Here is a 14169-nt window from a genome sequence, read left to right on the forward strand (position 1 = left end):
GCTTTCCACCCACTGTGCCCTATTGGGACCCAGTTGTGCTCTGCCATTCCCGGCCGCCACAGAGCTTTTGGAGGTGTCAGGTACACCATCAGCACTGCTGCCCTTGGGTGCCCTGGGTCTGATGGGGGACGTGATTGCCCTGACTCTGCACCCTTCAATGGCAGGGAAAGGGGGGCTGGTGCAGCTCGAGCCTGTGCCCACCCCACAGCCCCTGGCCCACCTTCGCTGGCCCAGGCGGACGATCTGCAAGTCCTCTCCAAATTTGTTCTTGATCCACTTGCTGCCCTGCAGCTGGGCGTCCACGAGCAGTGGCCACCGCTGGGTGCTGCAGAGGATGGCAGCATTCTCGGTAGAGGTGCGGTCGCTGGGCAGCCCCTGGTTGTTCCAGGCAGCCACATCGGCAGAGTCTGTGAGGAGGCTGAGGGTGTCCAGGCCAGAGGTGATGGGGATGGGCACCTGCAGGGAGGAGCTGCTGGGTGCCTGGCCGCAGAGGGGTGGGAGCTCCTGGTGCTGGTGGGCATGGGGGAAGGGGCCCCAGGCACTCTGGGGTGGAACCTGTGGCCTCTCACCGTCAGCCCGTTGAGGAAGGGGATCCAGTGCTGATCCATCAGCTCAGCCCTGTACTTCTTGGTAAAGTATCCGATGTAGGACACGAAGGCGGAGACCAGCAGCACGTCCCCGCACAGTGTCTTCTCCTGCTCTCTGAGCTGCTCCACTGACTCAGCCCAGCGGACGTTTTCGGACGCCAGGCCCCCAACGAGCCTAGGGGGTCAGAGGGGATGGTGGCTGCTGTGGTGCTGTGACCCGGGCAGGGGGTGCTTGGGGACTCAGCCATGGTGACCTGGGGCGTTGTCACCAAACATCTCCATGGCTGCCTCCCCCCATGAATATCTGCCCAATTCATCTCAGAATTTTTTAATTTGGGGAGGATATGGGGGCTCTGCTGCTCCCATGGCCCTGGTGTCACGGGCACCAGGCGATGCCAGGGAGCAGCAGCCTGCCCTGATGCTTTGGAGCCCGCGTTTGCATGGTACCTGTTTGCCAAGGTGATTACTTTGTTGGTTTCATCAGCCTCCTGCTGGCATTTGATCTTTTCTGCTGTGGCTTTCTCAAACTGAGCAGTGAGAGTCGCCAGATTTGCATTCAGGGTCTTTGGAAGAGAACAGCCCCAGAGTTATTCCCTGCCCAGATGGGAGGCTCCATGGTCCCGGAGCTCCACAGCAGCCCCATCCCAGCACAGTTCTTGGGCTGGGCTCTGGGTTCATTAAGTGCTTTTGTTTATTTGGTGACTGGGGCTTGTGGCTGGGGGCTGTGGGGACACACACTTACGACAATTTTGCTCTTAATGCGACTGAGCCTCTGCTGTGCCTCTGCCAGCTCGGCATCAGCATCAGCCACCGCCTGTCTCTTGGGCTTCACCGTGCAGTGCACCTCGTAGAAGCGGACCATGTTGAGGCACCAGGAGCACAGTCCTGCTGCGGCCGTTGACTTGGACTTGATGAACTCTGGGTTAAACCCGGGGTCTGTCCGGTATGGCCTGGAACGGGAGCACACGCCGCGCTATGGCATTGCCGACGGCCCATCCCGCTCCTCCCGGGACTTGGGTTGCCTCTGGGTGGCAGGGTGGGAGAGAAGTGCCAACACCTGGCTCCCACTCCTGTCCCCAAAGCCTGCTGTGCTCCCAGGTGAGGGTCCCCCCTGGCCTCCCTGCTCAGGGCAGCACATGGCAGAGGCTGTGAAGGGGCAGGAACCAGCCGTGGACTCACTCAAATGCCTTGAGACAGGGCTCAGGGATGTTTTCCCCATCAAAGTTTTTTAAGCTTGCGAGGAAAGTGTCCGCTTTTCCTATCTTGACTTTTCCTGCTGTCCAGCTCTTGTCCTTCGGAATCTTGCCTTTTTCGGCCGTCAGAATCAACACAGCTGCCATCACATTCACTACCTCTGGTGGTGGGGCCCCAAAGGACTTCAGCTCCGTCAGGTTGTACTGGGAAGGGACCGCAGGGCCACTGAGCACCACCCCAGCCCAGGGCTGCCAGCACTAGCTGGGCACCTGCTTCCCACTGACAGGTCACCCACCTTGTTGAGTGTGTCGAGGGCCTCGCGGGCAGCGGAGAGCACCACCTCTGCCTCTGCCAGGTCAGCTGCACAGGCTCGTTGCTTCTCAGCCACCATCTGGGGAGGGAGGACATGGGATGGGGTGAGTGGCTGTAACCACAGAGCTCACGCTGCCCTGTCCCACGTTGGACACCAGCTCAGCACTTTGCACCTTGTTGATGGCCTCGACCTTCAGCTCCTCCTCATCAGCAATGGCTTTCTCCTTGCTGACCTTCTCTGTCTCAACACCCACCACATGGATCAGCTTGTCTGTGTCCTCGTTCTTCTGCTTCAGCTCTATCTCCTGGAGTGCCAGCATGGCTTTCAGGTCGTCCACCTCAATGAGGGAAGAAACAGAGCAGATAAAAGGGCTGATCCTGCCAAGCCCTGCCTGGTGGAGCAGCAGTGTCTTGGTATGGCTTGGGGACAGACACTGTGACCATCCTGCAGGGATGTGCCTGCTGTCTCCCTCTGTGCCAGACCTACTACAGGCATGATGCACGAGAAAGGCTATGGGCAGCCACCTGTGATGCTGTGCTCCGCAGCTTTGTCAGCCCCTTCTCCAGCCTCTCGATGTTGGCAGAGAGATTGCTCCTTTTACTCGCCAGCAGGTTTTGGTAGAGCTTTATCAGCTCCAGGAAGGTCTTTGGCGTGGTATAATTATAGCGTCTCTCCACGGCCAGGTAGGTCTTGGACATCTCCTTTGAGCTTGTGTGGACGAAGGACATGAACCGGCTGATGGAGGCCTTGACCTCTGGCTGCACAGAGAGCACAGACAGGGACCTGCTGCAGCGGGCAGCTGCAGTGACATGCAGTGGCTGCACTGAGCCCTCCTGCAATGTTGTCTCTGTGTCCAGCCCCAGAGGCCGGAGCAAAGTGACCCTTTTCATCAGCAGCACTATGCAGGGCTGAGACACTGGTGCTGGTTCCCATGCCCAGCTCTGAGTCCCTGACATCCCTGTGTGGGGAGGAGCTGCTGTCCCTAGGCTGTTGCCTGTGGGGGTGTTTTAAGGACAGAATGGAAAGGGAAGGTTTGTCCTCACCAGCACAGCGCAGGGCTGCAGGCTCTGACACCGGAACCAGCTGTAAACTTATCCCAGACCTATTCCCAGCTTGCTGTTCCCAGCCCCCTGGGTCACGCCAGACCCCCATCCCTGGGCACACTAAGCACGGAGAGCAGCAGAGGTGCAGTTCATTGCCCAGTGCAGCCCAGGATCCCCAGTGCCTTAGGACAGCAGCTGTGCTGGGGTCTCGGCTCACCTCGATGTCTGGCGTTTCCTCCAGGAACCTGCTGCTGACGGACACGAGAGCATCCTCCGGCCACTCGTGGAACCAGTCGATGGCTGTGCAGTTTACTACAGCAGGGAACCTCCTGGCCCGCACACGCAGGGTTGAGCCCACAGGGGAGAAGCAGAGGACAACCTGGGGCAGAACGGCAGTGGCTGAGTGGGGTGTCCCCACTGTTGGGGTGGGGGGAGTGTCTCCGGGGGCTCCACATGCCTGCAAGGATTCTCTGCAGACCAGAGATTTGCTGCCTTCCCATTAACTCCCAGTAGGCAGGAGGTGGTCTGTGGTTGTGCACCCTGTGCCTCTCACCACGGCTGGAACTGGGCTCCCCTTTGGTGGCTGCAGTCAGCAGCTGAGCACAGTGCTCATGTGGGTGTCCCTGTGAGTGCCTAGCGTGGTGTGTGGCTGTGGAAGCTACTGACCCCCCTCTGCCCCCAGGGAGGTCAATACAGGGCTGTTCTGCCCTGCACCTCTGGGGCTGAGGGCACCTGGGGAGTCTCTGAAAACCTTTTGTTCAAACCCACCATCCTGGGGAGAAACCTTGGTGTTTCCGTGGCCTGTTGCAAAGAGGTTTTGGATCAGGCAAATCAGGGGCACAGACAAACCAATCAGGGGAGCAAACACCCACCCTTAACTGGCGCCTGACTTTTTCTATAAATAATTTCCAGCAGTTTTCCTTTGTGTCCTCCAATCCAAGAGACTTCACTTGAGGCCTCATGGCACTGATGATGGTTTCCAGGTCAGTATCCTGAAAGAGGCCTTGCACCTCCCCAGACGCCAAGAAATCGTTGATCACAACCAGGAATGATTCTTCAGCCACCTGGGAGTCTGTCATCAGGAACACGGTAGGGACGCCCTTCACAGCTGCTTTGATGTACTGGGAGGCGAGGTCCAGCTGGGACAGAGAGAAACTGTCACCCTGCAGTTCAACCCTCATGAGTGTTCTCCAAAGCAACCAGTTTGGAGCAGCCCTGGGCTGCCCCAGAGAGCTGGAAGGGAGCCTTTGGGAAGGAGCTGGTGCCAGATGCTCTGCCCAGGCACAGGTCCAGCACCAGGGCTGCCCACACCACCACGCCTGCTGTCACCAGTAGCTCCTGCCTATGCCTGGCTGGGGAAGCACAGTGGCTCCTTGGGGCAGGACCCACGGGGTGTCACCTGCGAGTGGATCCTGGCATGCAAATGCAGTGTGGCAAGGAGAGCAGAGCCTCGTCAGCCCACCCCAGGCACTGTCGCTGCAGGTGCAGGACCCATCCCCAAGCAGGTGGCACTGAGACAGGGTCCAAAGCTGCTCCCACCTTCAGGTCTGGGATGCTGTAGCCTTTCCTCAGCGTGATCTGGAACACGCCCAGGTTGCTGATGTGAGCTGCCAGCCGTGCCAGGCTCTGCTTTCCGCTGCCTCCCACCCCCACCAGTAGTGCATTGCCCCGAGGAGACTCCAAGATCCGGCTAATTCTGCAAATGTGAGACACTGCATCTTCGAAGAGCACCTGAAGAAAACAGGAGGGGAAGGTTTGGTGTTCTGGATCAGGGCGGAAAGAGCAGTGAGTGCCCCATAATGCACCAACCCAACCAAGCAGTGCAATGCCACATTCCCATCTTTCCAGGGCAGAGCTGCCTGCCATGGGCACTCACCAGATTCATCGCTGCATTCACCTCATTGTAGCTGTCCAGGGCTTCCCCGAGCAGATCACTCAGAGCTGCCCAGCTTGCCACTGGCATGTACTTGGACTCATCCATGCCCTGGGCAAAGTGGCAGTAGATGTTGGGCTTGGCGAACACCGCGTCTTCACTGAGGTCCTGGGAGAGGCAATTCCAGCCGTGGGGCGCCTGGGGGGCACCACTGGGCTGGAGCACTCTACTTTTCAGCACGACTTACTTGAAAGGAGGCTTTGCAGATGTCTGCCAGCAGCTTCTTGAAGCTGTACTGATCCTGTTCATCGACAAGCTTGTCTCCATACACCCTCTCTGCTTCGTGAAGCCAGAGCCGCACCAAGTCCACAGGGCTTTTCAGGCATTCGGGGGTGGAGAAGAGGAGCCCCTGAAAAACAAATCCCGCAGTCCTCAGGGTTATTTTAGTACTGCTCTGAGCTGATTGCAAAGGTTTGCTCTGGGAAGAGGCCAAGGCCCTTTTCAGGGACATGGTATGCTGCAAGGATGTGGGATGAGGAAAGGGAGGAATAAGGATATTTTAGAAGAAACGGCTCTCCCACTACCTGGAATATGTTGGAGAGGTCCCGCAGGTTGAAAATGTAGTGGAATTTGATGGCTGTTGGCAGAAAGTTGGAGGCAACCTTCTGGTGCAGGGCTGTTGGCAGGACAGGGGGGTGAGCAGGCTCCAGGTCCCCGGAGTCCCCTGAGCCTGGCTCGGCTCCCCAACAGACATTCCCCAAGGGCTTGTCCCACCCCAGTGTGGCAAAGGCTCACCCAGCGCTGCTGCTACCAGCTGGGGCTGCATCTTCCGGAGGAGTGGTGGAATGGTCTGCCGGGCCAGGTGCTGCTCCAGGATGGTGCCATACACGGTGTGCAGAGCCTCCCGGCTGGGAAAGCACACAGCGAGGACGCAGAAGTGGCGCTGCAGAAAGGGGCAGAAATTGAGGTGGGCACTTTGCCCCACAGGGGCTGACGCAGCCAACTGGCACTGCAGGGTCCCCTGCCTCGTTCCACCCTCTGGGCTTTGGTGCCAGGAGAGTGAATGTGGCCGGCAGAGCCCTGCCCCCGGGTCCTGCACACCTGCAGCCGTGAGTCGATGGTGAAGGACCCCGCGGTCGGGTTCATGCAGGCCACGTACTGGCAGTTGCGAATGTCCTTCAGGGTCAGTTTGTTCCTGTCGTACCTGTGCAGGGACCAGCACCGTGACACTTTCCCCAGGGGTGGGGATAGGTTCCCCCATCATACTGTGCCCCTCCAGCACTCACCAGTGCCCGTGGTCCAGGTGCTGCCGGATAAGCGTGTGTGGTGCCACAGTGCCATACTTGTCCACCTCTGGCATGTTCATGTCATCAATGAAGTAGATCAGCCTTCTGGTGCCAGGTGGGCCAAAAATTCTCCCTGACTTCTTCTCCAGGGGTTTCTCAAGGACGGCTGCAATGGGAGGAGTAGGTGGGTGGGGGGTCAGCACTGCAGGACCCTGCGGCACAGCCCAGTGCGGGGCTGGTTGCTGGCTCTGCCAGCCTTACCCTGCAGCATGGCTGAGGTTGTGTAGAAGTTGAGGGGCACAGACCGCACCAGATATTCATCTGTGCCGAGTGCTTCCAGCTTGTCCCACATCAGGACTGACTTTCCCGTCCCTGCGTTCCCCACCAGCATCACCGGCCGCTGCTTTTCCATCAGCAGGTCCAGGAAGTAGCGGAGGCGAATGGTCTCTGTGGTGTGCACCATGGCAGCCTGCGGAGAGGCACTGTCAGTCCCTGCACTTGCCCTGGCATTGGCAGAGGCAGGACCCTGTCGGGGCAGCAGGCAGCGTGCCAGAGCCCTGCGCAGTGTTCCTGGCAGCTCCAACAGACAATGCTCTCTGCATGCAAACCTGGTCCCTCTCTAAAGCAAAAGGTCTTGGGTGCTCTATTATTCTAAAGACTTTCTGACCAAAACCAAGTTATTACACAGAACAACAGTTCCTGAAACCGCCAAACAGCCACAGCTCCTCACCCTTTTCCCTGGCAGCTCATATAACACCCCCAAGATGCCATTGCAGGAAACACAAATTGAGTACTAAAGGACATTTTGCACTCAGGCAATAGTCACAACTATTTTGTGAGACTCTCTGAAGCTGCAGGTTAATCTGAAGGTAAAGGAGACGGAACTCGCAGCCCTTGCTGAGGCTTCTGTGGGGTAAAGAGAAGTTTAGGAAGCCATCGGGTTTGCTGAGTGCTACCAGTCCAAATCCTGATGATGCTCCAGGCATTGCTGAGGGGAAGACTGTGGAGTGATAGTCAAATAAACCATATAAACATAGAGCTTGTGGGAAATACCTGTAAGGGAACGTCGGGGTCGAGCTCGAACTCTGGCACTCTTTCATCCCAGGGACTGAATTTCTTTGTTTTTGGATCAATGTAATAGTCAAAAATTGTCCCCTGATTAGGAAACTTGATGGTTTTAAATTCCGTCAGCCACCACTTGCTGAACTGCTGGCGGTGATCCACCAGCTGGAGGACAAAACAGAGACAGTCAGACACCAGCCACATGATGGGATGCAGAGAGGGGTGGCAGGTGCCGGGCAGTCCCGTGGCTGTACCTGGTCCTGGAACAAGGCCCCACCGAAGGCCCAGGTACAGGCGAAGACGAAGAAGAGCTCGTACTGCTCCCGGGGTGAGTCTGGTGGGACATTTTTTGGTGTCAGGAAACATTCTAGCAGGGACAGAACTGTCTGTATGGCCGTGACCTCAGGAACAGGGGTGATTGTCTTGAACCCAGACTTGAGCTTCTCCAGGCATGGTGGCAGGTACTTGTCAAAGAGGATCATCAGAGCAGCCTTCTCAGACTTCACTGTCCTTGTCTCGATCCAGCTGGCCACAATGCTGTGGGAGAGACAAGCAGGGCTGCAGCGAGCATGTGGGGGCCAGCGCCCATCCCATCTCGTCCCATCCCGTGCCATGCCATGCCATGCCATGCCATCCCATCTCATCCCATCCTTCTCCCTCCCTGGCTCACGGGTTCCAGCCCAGGTCTGTGGGGTTGATGTAGAGGATTCCGGCCCGGGACACAGTGGCCGGCGTGGCCGTCCGCAGGTGGCTGATCTCGAAGATGAGCCGCATGGTGGGAGTGAGGGGGATGCGCTCATTGCTGGCCAAGGTGAGAACCTGGGGGAAGTGGCTCATTGTGGGGATGCCTGGAGTTGGTCCCCCCAAGACAAGCGAGCAAAGCCCCTGGGGTGTGATAGCACCAACCTTATTGTCATCCATGACTGTGTTCAGGGACTCGATCCACATTGGATCAATGTCTCCATCAAGGATGATCCATTTGGGCCCATCATGTGTGATGTTGGCCAGGTCACGCATTGCTGTGGAGAACAGACCTGCCCCACAGAGAGACACGGGTTGTTCCTCTCCACACACAGCCATTTGCTGGAGGACACGTGGGATTGGTGCTCCCATGAAACATATTCCTTCTCCCTCCCACTCCAGGAAAGAGCCCCAAGGAAAAGTCTTCCCATTGCATCTCACATCCCATAAACTGAGCTCACAGCATTGGTGTCTCACCATCCTTCCATTCCCGTGTGGCTGGATGAATGATCCCGAACAGCTCATCGCAGGTCACAGCCTTGGGGTCGAGGTCCACAGTGACTGGCCTCCTCTTCAGCCTTTGGTATGTCTTGTTGAGGGACTTCAGCACCTGTGGAGAGGGGATGGTGCAGCCACAGGTGCTGATCCCACCAGGGCAACCGCAGCCTTCGGCAGCCTCTGCCTGCAGTGGGGGGCATGGAGCCCTGCTCCCACCTGGACTGCTTCTGGGAAAGCACCTGACCTCCTCTGCAGAGGACAGGGCATTGTGGAAGCCCAGGCCCTGCCAGCCAGCACTGTCCTGTCATCCTGCCAGCACCACAGCATGCACAGGATCAGTCGTGAGAGCGTGCCCGTCTGCTCTGTCTTTGTCTCTGCTCTGCTCATGGGTGTCTTGGGCAGCCCCTGAGGGCTGTGGAGGAGCTGTGCCTCCCAAACCTGCTCTGCTGCACGGGCTCAGTCTGGCACACACAGTGCCTGAGGGCCTGGCATGGCCATGGCTGCACTGCTGTCCTCCACCCAAACACTGCTGGCAGAGCTGGGGTCTGCACGGCCCTCACCAACAAGCTGTGGGAGGCCATGGGATATGCTTGGCTGAGGCCAGAGGGGCCCCATGTCCTCAGGCTGGTTTGGCCACTACCTGGGACTTGCCGCAGCCGGCGTTGCCGACGACGAAGACAGAGTGTCGCACTTGTAGCAGTTCCTCCAGCTGTACCACCTTCAGCACGAAATTCTCCTCTGCCTGCAGCTTCAGCTCCAGCACAGACTCACGGATGACCTGGGAGGGAGAGCAGGCACTGACCACCAGCAGCCTTGGAAAGACCCTGGAGATGAGCCGGCCACCCCAGAAGTGCTGAATAGACCATCGGCCTCTGGATCCTGCCAGGACTGGGACATCTCTGGCGAGGCTGCCACGCCTGAGCTTGCACCTTCTCAAAGCTGAGGTCCCTCTTCCTGGGAACATCGAGTGCTGGAAACAGGTCTCCAATCAGCCCCAAGAACACAGGCAAGTCATCTGTCACGATCTTGGGTATATTGAAGTCTCGTAAAGCTCTCATCAGAACCTGGTCCTCTGCAGAGCCAGGGTCCCCCCTCTTCAAGGAGCCTGCCACCACCAGCACGGACTTGATGGCCCGCAGGCCCCAGTCGTAGTGGTCCTGTGACAGGAAGCAGAGAATCACCATTTCCCTTTGGTGAGGGAGAACTGCTTCAAACAACACTGCAGAGAACACCCTGTCCATCGGCCCCCAGCCAGGTCATCCACATGGCACCCAGTGGACTGGACCTAAAGTGAGCTTGTTTACAGGAGAAGCCTCTGTCAGTCATGGGGGTGGTTTGGAACTGAGAATCTGACTTCCTTCTTGGAGACACATTTATAGTGTCAATCACTATAAATGTGATGAATAATATCTGAATGCTCTCGCCTTAACTGGCTTAATTCTAATTCTAATTCTAATTCTAATTCTAATTCCATGCTATTCTACTTTTGGGCTTCTTGATTCCTTCCTTAAGGCAGAAAGGTGCCATATGATGCACCAGGTAGAAGTGGATCTTGTCCAGCCATGGACCTGAGCTGTGCAGAGCTGTCACTCCGTGTATCACCACCAGCAATCCCACTACACTGTGTCAGGTTTGATGATCAAATGGACTCTTTCCTCTCACAGCACTGTGTAATATTGTTAATTACCTGTTTTGACAGCAGCTCTTTGCAGAGTGTGTAGAGAGTGATGAACTTTCTTGCCAGGAGCCTGGCATCAAGAAATCCCTCTGCCACGAGCATGATTTCGCAGATCAGTTCAAAATCAGGGACCACCATAGCGCAGGGTCTAGAGAGGAGCAGCAACAGCTGTCAGGGCCCCTTACCATGTCCTCACCCTCCTACAGCTCCCAGGCTTTGCCCCCAGGTTTCCAGCGTAAACAACAGTCAGTTGCTGCAGTTACACTTGCTGGGGTCCCCTGCCCAGATTCCTTCTCCAGGCGGGGCTCATGCCCCACCAGACTGGGGCACACTAGCCCTTGTGCAGACACAGGTTGAGTTTCTCCAAGGACAGGGGTCCCGCAGCATCCCTGTGCCTCCCCTTCCACTGCTTCACCACCTTTTTGTCCTACTTTCAACTGGATTTTTAGTTGAGGGTGGCAACCCACCCGAGCATCCTCTCCCCTTGCCTAGCAGCCCAGCTCACCCCGCCTGGCCACCTCTGGGGAGTGACAGGACTGTCCCGTGGTGCCAAGGGCTCCCTCACACCAGGCCACCAGTGCACACTAACGCCCTTGGCTTAGGTCACAGTGTGGACGTGGCACAGGGGTGCCGGCAGGAGGGTGAGTGCTGCAATGACACTGACTCACCTGAACAGAGCTTTTAGATTCTCCGGCAGCTCTGTGCGCCCGGCGTAACCGGGGTTCATGGTGATGAACAGCCCAACTGACGGGACCAGGGAGATGGTCTCCCCGAGGAAGTTGAACCTTTTCTTCTTGGCACGGATTGCATCTTGAATACATTTTACCTGCCAGGTGAGCAGAGGTGTTGGTGCTGGCAGTTCCCTGCTCCCTGCCCAGTGCTCTGGCTGGCCCTCACCACTCCCCAAGGTGAGCCTGAGGATTCGGCTGTGCCAGGAATAACACTGAGATCTTGCTGAAGCCACAGCAGCAGGAGAGCTGGCCTTAAACCAGCTCCTTCTTAATCACCCCAGCTCCCTATCCCAGAGCCGGGGGGTGACAGTCACCAGGATGGGACACAGCTGGGCCCAAATCCCCTGCACTGCTGTGCTTCCACCCGCCACCCTGTGTCCAAACAGGACACAGTAGAGAGAACAGTAGCAAACTGTCCTGTGAGTCAGGTCTAACTGGGGCAGCATCCAGGACAGGAGCTGGGAAGTCTCTTTGGCACCCAGTGCCACTGGGTTGTGGGTTCAGCACACACCTGCACCGCAATGACAGACAGGACCTCCACCAAGATGCGATTGAACTCATCGAAGCAGCCCCAGGCGCCTGTCTGGGCAAGTCCTTTGTAGATGTTCCCACAGGACTGGAGAGAAACAGAGCAGCAGGACAGAGCTCAGGCACTGCGATCCCTCACGGCAGCCGCAATGGGGGGGGGGATTTGTAGACAAAACTCGAGTGCTGAGAGCTGCTCGTGCTTTATGGATTGTGCTCTTCCCTAGGGAAATTCCCCACAGTGATAAAGCCCCCTTGCTGAGGCTCCCCTGGGCTCCCATAGACCCAAAACCGGGGCCCCCTTGTCTTGGACAGCCCATGGTTCTCACCTCGGTGGTACTGTCCTGTTGTCCCGTGCCCTACCTTGTAGTCCATCTGCTCGGAGCAGTTGAACACGTAGACCATAATCCCCACTGCCCGGCCCAGGTCCTTGGTGGTCTCTGTCTTCCCGGTGCCTGCGGGGCCAGCGGGGGCCCCCCCCATGTAGAGGTGAAGGGACTGTGTCAGGGTGATGTAGCACCTGTGGAGGGAGGGCACTGGGGCTGAGCGGGGCCCGGGCTGTGCATGGCCACTGTGCCATGGGCATTGGGAGGCGTGGGGAGCCAAGCCCCAACCTGTCTGTCAGGGGGGTGATGACCAGCCGGGGGGTGTTCCCCAGGTACTCGTAGGCATACAGGAGCTGAGCGTCGCAGATGTTGGCGTAGCAGTGCTTCTCCCCGTCATCCCAGCGGTGCCGGAGCTGGGACTGCCAGGCGAATGCCTGGGAGGTCTCCACCTGCGGAGCAGCTGGCTGTGGAGGGCAGGTGGGCACTGGCACTGCCCACCTTGGCCCGCTGGGACACCGACACACCCGTGCCTCAGGACCATTCGCCACCTCCCAGCACAAGGAGAGTGTGCAAACAGGTCCTGGTGCCGTGCTGGGGCGGGTGAGGACCGTCCCTCCTCACGGCCCAGCCCAGTCCACACCCACCAACCGAGGTGCCCAGCCCGAAAATAATAGAATGACAGGAAATCTGTGCTCCAAAGTTCTGAGAGATGGTGCAGCAAAAATACCGTCTAGTACCAAATACCTTTGTTTGGATCATTTTGGCCACAACGTCCCTTGCATGGACATCAATAGTACAAATTGTCATGATCTTCATTCTGTCTCCAGCACTCAGGTTCCCAAGGAGCAGGGAAATCAGGGCATTCAGCCGAGCGATCTGCAGAAGGACAGAAATAATGGACACACCTCTCAGTGACCCCCGTCCTGGCAGAGAGGCTCGGGCCAGCTCCAGGTCAGGTCGAGATGATGCCAACCTGCTTTTTGTTATAATCTTTCAGGGCATTCTCGTAACCTTTCTCCAGACTGGCAAAGGCAACACCGACCTCTGAGGTCCAGGCAATCTGGGTGCACGTCAGAGCGACCTGCAGCAAACCATGGGGGCAACAGGGCCATAAGGAGGAACCTGCAATGGCTCAGGGTGGGCGCCTGTGCCTCCCAGGGCTCTCTGTCTCCTCCTCCTGTCCCTCTCAGACCTGGCTCAGCCTGGCCCCGGGCAGCAGCACCCACCTGTGCTGGGTAGTCAAACACCCACTGCTCCCGCGGCTTCTCCTCATAAGTGCCCAGGGCCTGGGGGATGAGGTCTCGCAGCGTCGAGCGCATGCGCTCCAGCAGCCGGTTCAGCCACACCTCGACCTGGAGGGTCACATCCAGCAGGGCTGAGCGAGCAGCTCCCAGCCCATGTCCGCTCAGGCTGCGCAAACCTCTCCCTGCATCTCAGTACGCCACAGGAGAGAGTCTGGTGCTGGTCCCACAGGGCACATCCCAGGGGATGTGATGGGGGGTGGTCTGAGGGCAAAGAGCTGAGGGGTAACCACCCTGCAACCCTCCAGGGACTGTGAGGCTGAGCAGGTTCACATGACTGTGCTGTTCTGTACCTACAATGCAGGTCCCGTTTCTGGGGTTTTTGGCCAAAAATCTTTGTAATTGCATTTTTATACTCCCGCCACGCTGTTAGAGCACAACCAGCAAAAGGCTCATGCCCATCCTCAACCTGCCCCCTGCCTCAGCATGCAGAGTCTCCACGAAGCTCAGCTGACCTGGCCAGACAGGTCACAGTCTGCATTGAAGGGCACATACTCCCCGTCCCGGCTGAACATCCCGTGGGCCACCTTCTGAGGCTTTTGGTCTGAGCTCTCCTGGAACTTCAGCTTGGCCAAACTGTCGAACAGCTTCGTCAAGTGCCGGGACACCTGAGAACAGAGGCACAGCCACTGTCAGGACCCCTGTCACGTGCAGAGGTGTGATCAGCAATTGGATCTACACCTGGGTGCTCCCTGGGCACTGCACGCCCAGGAAGGGGGATCAGGGATGGTATTCTGTGCATAAGAGTGAAAAATGTTCTAAAACTGCTTGAACAAGTTAGCAGGGAAATGGCACAGGACTCACCCCCATGCTCACACACAGCCTATACCTCAAGGGGCTCGGTCCCCTTCGATAAAATATCCAGTAGGTCCGCAGAGGAGACAAAATAGAAGCGGGGAAAAGCCAGTCTTTTGGTCTCAAGGTATTCAGCCAAGGCCTTCTCACAGACCGCCAGCCTGGCAGAAAACAGAAAGACCTGCCATTAACCCCCACATATGGGTTTTACTCTTT

The 14169-nt window shown here is 57.6% G+C and overlaps 1 protein-coding gene across 1 annotated transcript in view; it reads right to left on the minus strand.

Moving 5' to 3' along the window:
* Window positions 1-14169, minus strand: part of DNAH17 (dynein axonemal heavy chain 17) — a 32787-nt gene that overhangs the window by 8603 nt on the left and 10015 nt on the right. Inside the window, exons 29-63 of the mRNA XM_048323762.1 lie at window positions 13988-14114; window positions 13614-13766; window positions 13084-13209; window positions 12831-12938; window positions 12602-12733; window positions 12146-12306; window positions 11895-12051; window positions 11518-11622; window positions 10944-11101; window positions 10285-10423; window positions 9527-9754; window positions 9238-9375; window positions 8577-8709; window positions 8265-8392; window positions 8029-8177; window positions 7613-7895; window positions 7350-7523; window positions 6558-6765; window positions 6297-6462; window positions 6112-6214; window positions 5806-5953; window positions 5595-5686; window positions 5258-5419; window positions 5014-5178; window positions 4677-4868; window positions 4010-4276; window positions 3355-3516; window positions 2619-2852; window positions 2267-2431; window positions 2077-2172; window positions 1767-1984; window positions 1330-1537; window positions 1035-1150; window positions 570-762; window positions 221-456 (exon numbers count right to left, since the gene is read on the minus strand). Of these exons, the coding sequence (XP_048179719.1) occupies window positions 221-456; window positions 570-762; window positions 1035-1150; window positions 1330-1537; window positions 1767-1984; window positions 2077-2172; window positions 2267-2431; window positions 2619-2852; window positions 3355-3516; window positions 4010-4276; window positions 4677-4868; window positions 5014-5178; window positions 5258-5419; window positions 5595-5686; window positions 5806-5953; window positions 6112-6214; window positions 6297-6462; window positions 6558-6765; window positions 7350-7523; window positions 7613-7895; window positions 8029-8177; window positions 8265-8392; window positions 8577-8709; window positions 9238-9375; window positions 9527-9754; window positions 10285-10423; window positions 10944-11101; window positions 11518-11622; window positions 11895-12051; window positions 12146-12306; window positions 12602-12733; window positions 12831-12938; window positions 13084-13209; window positions 13614-13766; window positions 13988-14114 (5730 nt within the window). The remainder of the gene's footprint in view (window positions 1-220; window positions 457-569; window positions 763-1034; window positions 1151-1329; window positions 1538-1766; window positions 1985-2076; window positions 2173-2266; window positions 2432-2618; window positions 2853-3354; window positions 3517-4009; window positions 4277-4676; window positions 4869-5013; window positions 5179-5257; window positions 5420-5594; window positions 5687-5805; window positions 5954-6111; window positions 6215-6296; window positions 6463-6557; window positions 6766-7349; window positions 7524-7612; window positions 7896-8028; window positions 8178-8264; window positions 8393-8576; window positions 8710-9237; window positions 9376-9526; window positions 9755-10284; window positions 10424-10943; window positions 11102-11517; window positions 11623-11894; window positions 12052-12145; window positions 12307-12601; window positions 12734-12830; window positions 12939-13083; window positions 13210-13613; window positions 13767-13987; window positions 14115-14169) is intronic.

This window comes from Corvus hawaiiensis, chromosome 19 (assembly GCF_020740725.1).
Source record: "Corvus hawaiiensis isolate bCorHaw1 chromosome 19, bCorHaw1.pri.cur, whole genome shotgun sequence".
Taxonomy (NCBI): domain Eukaryota; kingdom Metazoa; phylum Chordata; class Aves; order Passeriformes; family Corvidae; genus Corvus; species Corvus hawaiiensis.